Source organism: Raphanus sativus, chromosome 4, assembly GCF_000801105.2.
Source record: "Raphanus sativus cultivar WK10039 chromosome 4, ASM80110v3, whole genome shotgun sequence".
In the NCBI taxonomy this organism is placed as follows: Eukaryota; Viridiplantae; Streptophyta; class Magnoliopsida; order Brassicales; family Brassicaceae; genus Raphanus; species Raphanus sativus.
In genome coordinates this window covers 3,332,284-3,345,884 of record NC_079514.1, presented here as the reverse complement: position 1 = coordinate 3,345,884, position 13,601 = coordinate 3,332,284, and the positions used below count along the sequence as shown (strand labels likewise).

The window sequence follows — 13,601 nt, the reverse complement described above, 5'->3', positions numbered from 1 at the left end:
AAAAAGATATCAAGAACTGAATTTGCTAATACACGCAAGTAGCCAGCTACTTCCTATTGTACACACAGCTCATCGTCCACACGAATCCAATCCAACCAGCAAAAATATCATTATGTTTTATACTAATTCGCAATTGTATCAGCTAGGAGTTATCTATTTATACAACCACAATTTTTTTTACGAAGGTTCTTGTAAAAAAACTAACGGGAAATTATTTTTTTAGTAAGAAGGGAGAGAGAGATAGGAAAAGAAATAAGGAGAAAGAGGGTGATTTTGTTTAGTTTGTGAATTTGTGTTTTTTTATATATTAGGCATAATTTCCCTAATAATTAACTGGTGTTATTTGTGAAAAAATAATAATTAACTGTTCTAGGAAACCCTACTAGTCGTGTTTGTGTTTAACCCAAACCCAAACGAAGATGTTAACGCACCTGCAAATCATTAATTTTGGGTATCAAAAGTTTCAATTCAAATGGTAAATACTTTCTCTGTATCACAAAAGTGGATTTTAAATTTTTAACGCATCGATTAAGAAATTATAGATTTTTATTCAATTTTTCTCGTTTATCTAAACACATCAATAATTACAACTAATTCGACCAATAAAAATTTATATTACAAATACAAATGGTCAAAAACATCAAATTACATTTAATTTTTACATGAAAATTTGAAAACATCACTTAAATTGAAACAAAAAATATTCTTAAAAAAACCACTTAAAGTGATATGAAATGAGTAAATAAACACAAGGATTATATTAAATAAAAAACTCAAAGCTTTAGCTAATTTAATTTTGTTACGATTTAATAGTACTTATTAGGAGTGCATGTCTTGATTAGTTTTGAAATCGCACAATAGTTTTGACTGACGGTTGATATTTCTTGAATTTTCTACAGAATACGTGTAACATCCCGAGTTGTGATATATAAAAAATGTTTAAGAGAACTGAGTTGACTATCTATGTCACCAAAGTTGACTTACCTTTTCCGAAAATAGGTAAACCCGACTCGAAGAAAATAAAACCGACCCAAAATTGATGAATTTTACCTTAAATTGGACCCGGAAACCTGAAAACCGACCCGAAATTGTTAAGAACCAAAAAATATCGGATATTACCGGTTCCTAGATCTTAAACCCAACCGACCCAGACCAGAAACAACCTGAACCGACCCAGAACCGAAAATTTCAAATTACAATATCGGGTCCTAAGACCCGAATCCGAAATAATCTGACCCGAATCCGATCCAAGGATCCGAATACCCAGGCCTAGCCCATTAACTCTGGGCGATCGAGGCGTTAAAAGTAATTGGTATTATGTTTTTCTATATTTACTTGTATTGAACAAAATAGATGATGTATTCGTAAATATCCGTAAATATAAATATAAAAAAAATCGGATATTCATATTTTTGCAAAGCAAAGTAGATCAGAAAATCAGATATCCATAAAATACGAAGCAAATCATCGAATACTGAAAATATGCTACTATTAGATCCGTTCCCAAGCCTATATATGAAAACATTTACATAGAGCTCCTTTTTATTCGGCCACCATATATAGGCTTTTGATAAGGAAAAAGTACATATCATATGATTCCACACACGCTCGGCATCTCAGACGTGTGCACTAACCTCACATTCCTCTGTTACTTCTGGTCACTAATCGCAATCATTAATTCTTAAATAGTGATTTGATTAAGTTTGCATGAGGACAGCACATGGGCCTAATTTGCACACGTGTCTTAGTTTTGACGGCTTAGTATCGGCTCGGAGAGAATAGCTACCGAAATTTTCCTTTTTTTTTGCAAAATAGTTATTTCCTTTATTTTCTGATAGTCCGTGTAACTTATTATACGCATTCATTAACTCTATGTAAAGTTTTAATTCGATGCTATAGTTCATAATCTACTATTTTCAATACTGGATTACTACAAGACTAGGTGGTAATCTTTTACAACTTTTAATCAATAAATATTAAAAGGTAAAAATCATAGTATTCACATAACATACATAACGATGTAAAGTTTGATATAAAAAGTAATGAAAAAACTGCGATTTCGGTTTATAAATTTAGTGGAATATCTGAGTACCAACGATCTAATGATGGACAACAATCAGTAATAATCTTATTAATACATTTGGTTTATTATAATTTTATTAAATTTTATGGATAACAAATTGTTGGATGGATTTATCTCCTTGAAAAATCAAAACAAACTATAGCATTAGCTGAAATATAATAATAGTTTTTTAATAAAAAATATACAAACGGTATCACAATTTACTTTTGCATATACTAAAACAATTTCAATAGTCTTTTCACCAACAGTCGAATACTGCTTTCCAAATATTATGACTTTTATCTTAATTTTCTACATAGACTCTTTGGTTTAGACTCTTTGGTTTCAAATCAGAATTGGAAATTCATGGCATTCATTTTATTTGCTGCTTTTAATCCTTGTAGATTGTGATACCCTAGATATTACTTCATGCTATATGCTATGTATATAGTGAAAACTGATATGATTAATTCCAGCTAGTTTCGAAACAAAACGAATATTATTTAGCCAAAATTTAACACTAATTAATAAGCCCTAAATTTTAGTTTATAATTTAAAATTATTCGAAAGTATATAACTAAGGAATCAACAAATAGGAAAAAATATTAACTATGAAATTTGACAATATTAAAGAATTGATATTTTTATTGAATAATTAATTGTCTGATTTATGTTGATTACTTAGTTAAAAAACATTGGTGCTTAAGTTAAAGTGTTCAAGATATCTCGTCAATATATCGTCTTATTCAAGTTCTAAATATATTTTCAAATCGGTGTCCACTAAATTATATATGTATAGATGATAATTTGGAATATGTTTTTACCTTATAGCTAATTAGACATAACTTTAAACAGTCAGAAACCAAAATTAACGTTTAACAATTCACATATACAGTAGTTGATCAGTTACTAAGAAAACTTCCGATTTGGTTTACTAAGAAAAAAAATAAGATTCTACTTAGCAGAAATCAACAACATATGGCCGGGTTCACACTAGCCTAGCAGATAATCAATTATATTAATCTGATCGAGTTTATGAAAAAAATTTAACAAGTCATATATTTAGATTTTTACCATATATGACTTAGTTCTTTAAATGATATAAATAAAAAGTGAAAATATATAACGTATATATTATGTTGATACTTAACGCCTCATCTAGCAGAATTTATAAATCAGATAAAAGTCATATATAACTTAGTGAAATACACATATAATACATAGATAAATATGTAATATATAATGTCACTACATATGAATCGTCATGCTTGACTATTGTCTTAAACAAAAACAAATGTCACTTAATTATTGAAGTCTTACAAAAAAACATGAAATTGATTTATATATTATGGTTCTAACCAGTGAGATTTATACAATATAACTTTGCACAGTAAGAAAACTAACTTTAAATATTAGATTAAATAGATCTATACTATTAAAGCAGAAGCATGTTTGTGAATCTGCCCCTGAAATTTTTATGTTTTTACAAAATATTCCATTTACTTTCTTTTTTTAAATGAAATGTGTAATTAAAAAGGAATTTCGGCCACTTAAAAGCCCAATAGAGTTTTAAAATAAATTGACAATCCAATTTTTTTTGTTCAATGAATTATTAAAACTAAATGGACTTGAAACTTTCGGATCAATGGGCTTGAAATTTTTGATTATGTTTAGTAACTCATTTAAAATATACTAGATTTCGACCCGTCCTTAAAAATGACGGGTATATTTTTGTTGGAAAAATTATTTTACGTAATAAAAATTATGATTTTAAATAATTAATAACTTGAAATTTTCGATTATATTTAGTAACGCATTTAAAATATATTATGTTAAACCCATTTATCCGAAAGTTATTAATTATTTGAAAGCATTATCTCAACTCCTTTCAAGTTATTAACTATTTGAAAGCATTTATTAAATGAAACCTCAAAATAAAATCAAGCTGAAATAACAAATGATTAAATAAAAAGTTCATAGTATGGGTCCGAATTATCTCAACTCCTTAAAAAATTAGTTTCATTTAAAATAAAAACTATATTACATAAACTAAATTTAATATAGAAAATGTTTTGAAATACACAAATGAATTTTTCAATACAGAGAGTGTTGAAGATATGAAATATTTTATTTAAGTTAACAAAAAATCAGTTTAAAATAAGTCTAACTTCGGGTTAAATAAATAAAATCATATTACGGGTTATAATTATTTAGAGTCTTCTAAAATTTATTCATATTTAAAATAACAAAATAAGTCATATAATTAAATTTTAGATAAATTTCATAAAAATTTAAAATATATAATTTATCAAGAATCATAATTTTTACTACGTAAAATAAATTTTCCAACAGAAAAAATACCCGCCCTTTTTAAGGGCGGGTCAAAATCTAGTTATTCAATTATTGGACCAAAGAGACAAATCATATGAATCAATAGACATACGCAGTGGTTGATATTGAAAGAAAGAACATTCTAATAAAAATTTAGTTTGATTTGTTATATAACAAAACCATTGAGAATAAAAGTTGGTCTGATTAAAACTTTTTTATCAAAAGAAATAATGATATATAATAGCAAAATCCATAATGTAACGTCCGGTTTATATTTAAATTTCGTTTGGTCCGCTAACCATAGCCGATTTATATTTTTTTGTTTATGTGTAACAGTTTATGATATGATAAATATGTTTAATGGAATTTCATTGTAAATATTCTAGTAAGTTATACATATTTTATTAAGTGGACTGAAAAGCGATACAAAAGTGACACATAAATAATGTCATTTTGTTAATTACATATAAATACAAAATTATTTATTAAAAATGTTTATCAAATAATAAAAAGGGTATATAGGAAAGACCGCTCTTTTCTAAAAACACTTGTATCATATCATTGCTTCACATCAACGAATTCTTGTAAAACTTTAGAACAAAAATTATCTCTTTGATAGTTTTGTCAAATTATCTTTTCTTGTACATTTTTATGACTGTTGTTGTCATTTATTCGGTGTTTTCTTAGATAAACAATCCACATAATTTTTAAGAATTCTTATTCATACCACGCAATATATGATTTGTGACCCAAACATGGCATACATGTTATATAATTTTGATTTTTATATAAATATTTTATATTTAAATTATCAGAACTATATATATTCTTCCACATGCAAATAGTCTTAAAGATAAATTTAACATCGAGTTTAAATAAATTCTAAAACCAGCAATACTGAACTAAATTTAAAGATCGAGTTAAATAACAACGATTGCCATATGTGTAAGGAATCCTAACCATTAAACTTGAAACAAAGTATACACTCAATATATTTCAAACAGAAAATCAACAAAATGCGACAATAAGGCCTAAAAGTGCGCATTCTTTGGTATTTTCTTATTTTTCAAAGATAATCAGCAATGAGTTTAAAGCCATAAAGTTTGACTCGTTATTCAATTATATGAATATAATCACATTTATCAATGTGGAGCGATGATTTAGTTACAAAATGCCCGGTCCTACCTGCCTGGCAATGGACTTCGTTTCATTTTTTGCGATCAAAATTATAAAACAAGTTAAAGCTTAATTTTTTTCACTTTTTTTTTCTTGTTTTCCTTTTGACAGTGCTCTAGTGGGAATCATACGTGGTGTCTCTTCGGTATATAGACGAGCAAACATGTAAACCACCTTCATTTTTGCTTTTAGTTTATACTATTATTTCATAGTCAGGAAATATTTTATATATAAACACACTTTTGCGCAATATTGGTCACTTGTAAGGTGAATAATAGAGAGCATGTTGAAAAATGTATAATGTACACTCTATTTGAAATCATCATGCTTCTGTTTGACGCGAATTCGAATCTGCGTTGGAACGCTAGTCTGGTGGTATTCGTTATTGTGTTTCCACCGACGAGCAATATAAGATTAGACTTTATTAGGAAAAAGTATTCAGATAATTATAAGGTGCTGCATTAAACTTACGTTTTGGTGAATACATCATATAAAACATAATAGCAGATTCGTTGTCCTCGTATTTCATGTTTAAATCTAATGAAGCTTAATTTTGGTTCATAAATCTTATATGTACACTATTAGGTTTTTCGCTACCAATAATTTTTTTGTTTAAATCGATAATCCTTAAGCCTCTACGACCAAAAAGCCTCTACAATAGTCTGATCATTTCTTCAATTGCGATATCGTTGTAATGACGACCACGGTTTCATAATTTGATCAAAGTAAACATAATTTAAATATTTTACAATACCGTAAAATTGGTCCACAATAGCAATTAATACCATGTAGATTGGCGAACCAAATATATATACTACTAGTTTTGTTTTAATAGTATAAAAGATAGTAATATTCAAGGACAAAAATATAAAATAATGTAATTATCTAAATCAAACATCTTGATACAAAGATTCGATCATTGTTAATGATGGAGATAAGATTTTGATAAGATTTGGAGGGGTCGATATAGTTTGGTCTCCTCTAATCGTTTTGCTCGAAAACTAATGCTCGACGCTTTTACATATACATGAGAATAATGTATATGTATATATAACGAAGACAAAATCAACCTTAAGTCGGCGAGAGAAAAAAACAGTTTGAATCCCCCTTGAATCTTTGGACTGTATCAATGAAAAAAGCATGGTTTTATTATGTATCGTTTCATTTGTTACTCTCAGAAAATGTATTTCTGTGATGTCGTAAAATATCGAACATGTGGTAATAGTCAAGACATGCGCTCATATGATTTCGACCGTCCCCTAATAGTATTTTTTTCTCCCATGTAACTACACATGCTTTTAATTTTCTATGCGTTAAATTAATATTATATGATATCTAGAGTACCCAATTTATTGAACGATCTAATATTATATGATATCTAGAGTACCCAATTTATTGAACGATCTTAATTAGTGCAAAGGTAATCAAATCAAAACAACATGGGTCAACCGAATTGGGACCACTGATGAACTGAAAATTATTAAAAGCTATCTTCATTAATTAAGATCTGACGAATATTACTATTAATGATAATTACACAATCAATATCTTCATAATTATATTTGAGAGTTGACTTGTTAGGGATATTATAAACTTATAACTGCATAATTTAGAAATTGCTCTCTCTGTTTTAGTATAAATATCATTTTAGCTTTTCTTTTATTGTTTCAAAATAAGTGTTATTCTACATTTTCATTATTTTTTTCATATAATTTTTTTATTATCTTTTCAACTAACCAGTAGACATTTATTTAAATTATTTTATTTAAATAATCATACATTAAACGAGAGTACATTAATATATTATACTCCTTCTATTTCAAATTAATTTATGTTTAAAAAAAAAAATTCAAAATGATGTATTTTTTTTATTTTAATGCAATTTTAATAGATAATAATGATAAGTTGCAAATTTCAAAAAATGAATTGTATTTATTAAATTTTGATTGGTTGAAAGTTATAGAAAAAAGATAATCATAAAAACTATACATTTAGTACTAAAATTTAATATGTTTTACTAATAAGTATGAAAAACCCAAAACATGGATTAATTTGAAACGAATAGAATATCAACTTTCAATATGCATAAAATGTGTTAAAGCGGAACTTATTATGAAACGGAAGAAAAAATAGTTAGTTTTTAATGAGATAATTGAGAATCTAATGATGCTACGTACCTCCACGCCAGACAAAGTTACTGAGCCGTGTAATAGGCTACCATTTCGCACGGTTCGGGGGCACTTGAGTAAGCCGCTGGCGCCCGACTGAGTACTCGGTATAACTCATGCATGTTACAAACCAGTGCAAACTGTTAGCTCCCGGACGGGCATATTTCAATTCAAACAATACAGAATAATAGTTTTTTACTTTATTTTTGGTCAGCAAGAAAAAGAATAGTTTCTACTTCCGTTTAGAGCGTATTTTTTTAACACTTTATTTTATTCAATCTGATTTAACATATAACATCAAAGAAAAATGACTAAACGATAAAAAGAAACTAATCATTTTTCTACACCGAAACCGGCGAGCAAAAACATCACAGCCACATTAGCCATCACAAACTGGTCTTGTTTCAAGTTAAGGTAGATTAGGTGTTCCCGATCCCACAATAGCAGACGGACTTCCAATACCTTTAGCGAAAACATGATAATAATTCTCATCGTCTAAATAAGTCTTCTTTTTCATTGTCTTTATCAAGTTTGTCCAGATTAGCTTCAACTAAAATACAAAACAAACTTGAAATGCAAAATAAAAATCAGATGGATCATATGAATTGATCGTTCAGATCCACTCTCACTGCTGTAAAAGCACATATTCGAAAGAGACAAATGGAGACCAAAATAATCCCAAATTGAAACTAGATCCAATTTCTCACGAGAGAAAAAAGATGAAATCACTAGAATACTAATACGTAACTTATTATAAGGACAAAAACCAATACGTAAACTAAAGCCGGTGCACTAGTCAAAAGCGAACCTGTTGCCAAAAGACAAACGCTTCAATATCACTGCTATGAGGAGACCAACACCTCAAACTAGGCCATACGAATCAACCAAACCCTTAGATCCGCCTTGAATCCTTGTACAAAAGCCACATAAGAAAGTGAGCCACCCACACCACCGGAGGTGATATAGACAAGGACTATTATAAAACCACACCACAAAACACTGAAATCCGAGAAAGAAAAGTAAGTGAACAAGCTAGAGATGAAGAAAGAAGCAGAGCCTCTTCGGTGCCGGCGAAAACCGTCAGTCACCGGAAAAACTGCAAGAAAAAAGTTGGAAGACGGTTGGGAAAGTTTAGAGAGAATTCTAGAGCGTATTATTAAAATGTAGAATTTTATGATTTAAGACATCAAAGAAAATATTTTAATAGCATTTTCAAGATGTATATAGCATTGGGCTGTAAATTCACTGTGATGAATATGGACCTAGCATTAACATTGAAATCCTTGTATCCGGCCCAAGGGCTGCAATAGGTGATAAATAGTTTGTTCTTGATCTTAGGAACTCTATAACATGTTGGACTGCCACAAAATAAGATGTTGGACATAGCAATATTATTAACATACCAATTTGTCTATATAGTTTTCTATTCAGCTATAACATGCGACATTGGACCAATTCGTGGGTGTTTTAGTATAAATACTAGAATATGCTATATTAAAGATATCAATACACAAATGATTATTGAATTTGTTTGTCTTGCAGGTTGTATAATTTGAATAAATTAGGGGAAAACATTAGGCCATCATTAGTGGTTAAAAAAATTTCTTGAGTTTCTCTCAAAACATCAGTATTAAAAAATTGATAACCAATAAAAAATTGAAAAATTGAAAAAAGGTTCCTCTACAATTCGTTGAAATCTCTTCCGGAAGAAATATTTTTTTTTCTGATCTTTGTCCTTATATGCTAGTTTAATTTGGTACTATTTAGCTTTCGCCCAAAATATATTTGATATTTAAAGGGTTTTGAACTATTTTGGTTTGCAAAAATTTTGGTGAATATAAACAAATTAAAGATTATATATTAAGTTATTAACCGAGTCGAACTTTTGCGCGCTTATTAGTTATTATATTAGAAAAAAAAACTATTTTACTTCAGTTTTTAAATAAAGACGTCGGGTGTTTTTAATACCTGAGAAAGACGTTTTTCAGTAGGTAACATGTCGTATTGCCTCCACCTATGCAATGTTTATATGAACCAAATTGAAAGTTTCGAAACGATATGGTTGCTCGATGAACAACTCGAGAGCGACATCGTATCTTAATATTGTGCTCTTAGTTTATACAAATCTTCTCTGTTCTGTGCCTGCTTAACATATCAGATTATCATATAATATATACTCTTTTTTTGTTTGTGACAGAAGAAACATACTCTCCATGTTAAATTAGTTTACATTATGTATTCTGCATTAAAAAAAACTGAAAAGCTAACATCTTTTTATGTTTCAAATATCGTTCATGAAGTTGATAAGATTTACTTCTTGGTTAACATATGTGAGTTTGAACTCAAGTGATCATCACTAGCATCAATTGCTATGTCATTATTGGATAATATATAATTTTTACAATATTATTAATAAGTACATATAATAACAGTTAATTCTCCTAAATAGACTATTTTAAAGTTTTTATCACAAAAAAACACGTAAAAATTAAAAATGACCAAAATGTTTCATTTAATAAATAAAGACCTCTATATTCTAGATATATAAATGCAAATAAATAAATAAATAAAAAACTATAGTTTTGAATTATATGTTTTCAAATTCGAATTTTTTTATAATTTTTTTCATTTCGACATTTTTTATTTTCAAAAAATTTCTTTTTAAAATTAGAAATGATTTTTGAAACTATTTAAATTTTTATTTTTAATTTTTAATATTTTTTAGTATTATAAAATTTTAAATTCAATCAAAAAATCTCACGTTTTAACTCTAAAATCTAAATTAGTTAATCCTAGAAATATAAATGTATATTTATTTTTTAATAAAACATTTTGATCATTTTGATTATTTTTAAAATTAGTTAATCCTAGAAATATTTGTGACAAAAGAATTTAGAACTATCCTAGGGTATTTCCCTATAATAATTTATCAGATATATATATATATATATATATGACGTTATTATGGATTTGATAAACTCACCAATATAGTATTTTTCACTATGATAAGAAAATATTTACACAGCCATGTTTACATCTTTTTACCGAAGAGATAAACACAAGTCAAATTCAAGTATACAACAACACTCTTAAAGGGAAATATAGCTGACTCAAGTCAAGTCTCAAGTCGCGTTGGTCTCTAAACGCACGCATCACCTAACCCATCCGTCGTGGTACGGCGAATCTAATGCGTTCCCCATCTTCTTTTGCAGCTTAAGGTTCTTATAAAACTTCTTTATAAACTCCTCCGCGGCTTTATCCACCACGTGATCATGATCTCCACCGTCGTCTAATGGAAACGGCGAATCCGTCACTCTAAGCTGTCTCACCGCCGGAAACGCCACCAACGGAGACTCTCCAGCCGCTTCGCCCGTATCATTCTCGCCTAACAACTCAAAACCTTCTTAACCGCTTCGGTCACAGCGTCTTCCTTGTCAATACCGCCGTGGACGCGGCGCTTGCGTTTGCACATGTAGGAAAAAGGGTCATTCGCTGGGGTGTTGCTGCAGCTGAACTCGTAGTCACGGACGCGTGAGGAGGAGGTAACGTCAGCGCCGCCGGTGAAGCTAGAACGACGGCGGCGGAGGTTAGTGATGGCTTTGTTGCCTCTCTTGAGCATTAGGTTTAAGTCAAGCATGAGCTTGTTTTTGACCGTACCGGTTTTCAAAACGCAGAAGACGATCCGCACGACTTTCCAAAGTCTCTTGGCTGCGATTTGAGCGTTTTGTTCCATTTCTGTGAATAAGTCTCTCTTTGGGACAGAAGTTTCCATTTTATATATATTTTTCGTGGAGGAGATTATATTTTTGTTCTTCTTCTTTCGTTTGTCTCTCTCTCTCTTGTAAGATTGGTTTGTAATGGAAGAAAGAAGTTAAGCGTATTTAAAGGATAAGGAAAATTATATATTTAGTATAAACAAATGAGAAAGGATATTGTACATATTAAATAAATATAAAGAAAGAGAAACAACCTAAACCACAACTTTAGACAAAAGATTTTTCTTTCTCATTAAGAGGTTGGAGTAGTCGCCAATAAAGAAGTCTTCTTTGTATGATTTAATGGCTTTATTTCTTATAAATTTCATTTTATTAGAGCTTAGTTATCCACATATCATAACATATGCATATCTAACCGTTAATGATGGAAAGGAAGTTGAGGGTAAAATGAGGTTTAACTCTAGAGTAAGCAACCGAATTGTAGCTGTGGTGGTTACAAACGTTTCAAAAGTGAGTGATATAAAATAATGATGATACTAATCATAGAGTGTGAATTAAGTAATTAAACCCAGATATCATTCGTGAGCTTTTCATGAGTATATATAGCCGTTTTCTGGCAGGCTGATCTACGAGCATGGCAAGCCACTTAGAGAGTTTTGCTTATAGTAAATACACTATAACTTTTTACCAAAAAAAACAAAAGAATACACTACAACTCTACAACTTTTTTAACGACAACTAAATAACATCGCTTTTAAGACTAAATTGAAGTTTTATTACATCTACAATAGTTAACAAATAATATTTATAATCCTTAAGTTCTTAGAAATCAAACACATGTATATAGTTCAAGAACTATAAATATTACGCGCGCATGAGTTAGATTTTTTAATTCGCAAATCTAGACAAGTCGATCTGTCTCAGCAAGAGAGATCGACCTATGCTGATACCTTTTTTTTTTTTTTGTCACTGATCAAACTTTCATTAAGAAAATAAAGAAAGAGAATTGAGCCTAAAACCTATGCTGATACCAGTACCACTAATTAGTGAATCTTTTGTAATTTGTAACATATATATATATATATATATATATATATATATATATATATATATATATATATATATATATATATATATATATATATATATATAGTATACAGTTAATTGCTCCCTCTGTTTTTTAAAGATGTATGTTTTGATGTTTTCACACATATTAAGAAAACATTAACTATACATCATTTTTAGAATTATCAAATTCCAATGCATTTTAACCAATAGTCTTTCAATAATTCAATCAATTTTATTGAAATTTGCAGTTTTTGTATAGGAAACATAAAAATACATCTTTGTGAAACAATTATTTTTCTAAAACATCTATTTTAAAAAAACAGAGGGAGTAGTTGATAACCATCTCTATATTTGTACCATTTTCTGTTGTTGTATTTGCACTTGTTTTTTTTTTTTTTGAACACTTGTATTTGCACTTGTTTATATATAAGATTGTGATAGTATTAAACAGAAAGAAATCTTGTATGCAACTTTGGCCAAAACAATAATTTCTTGTATATATCTTTTTTGTTAAAAAGAGAGTGTATATATACACATTTTATGTGTATTATGTTTCACATGATTTATATTAAGAGACTCTTATATTAAAGCGGAAAAGGTCTGGAGTTGATATTTTTATTTGTATTACGCTTACCATTTTTTAAAACCAACTTAATATATCTTTCAATAGAATATCACACATTTTAACGATAATGCGTTTGAAACATCATATGCCCAATATCCAATCAGATGCAACATTAACTATGATTAGATTTTCCCTAAGTGTATATGTCCTCCAAAGCTTTTTATAAATTTAATATGATATATTAGTTGAGTCATGTCTTTAAAGCTGATAGCAAATTTAGACCATTGCCGTAGCCACTAAGGCGATCCGACAAATTAAAGGAAAAGACCTCTTCGTACGTGGCGAGCCACATTTACTTTGTTGTCGTTAGAAACTTCTTATACGTGTTACTCCACAAATAATAGACCAAAAGGTCTTTTAGTCCGAAGTATGGTCATTTACTAACGTTTGTTGATCGAACATCGAAAGATTTTGGAGTTTGTAATTGAAACTGATGCTTTTTTTTTGTAAATTAG

General features: G+C 29.0%; 1 protein-coding gene across 1 annotated transcript; it reads right to left on the bottom strand.

Moving 5' to 3' along the window:
- Nucleotides 1–10,713: 10,713 nt before the first annotated feature.
- On the bottom strand, nucleotides 10,714–11,606 carry LOC108851802 (uncharacterized). The gene is given in 2 exon segments (XM_018625273.2): nucleotides 10,714–11,137; nucleotides 11,140–11,606. Coding segments are annotated over 2 exon segments (618 nt in total). The 5' UTR covers nucleotides 11,510–11,606; the 3' UTR covers nucleotides 10,714–10,889.
- Between the last annotated feature and the right edge of the window lie 1,995 nt (nucleotides 11,607–13,601).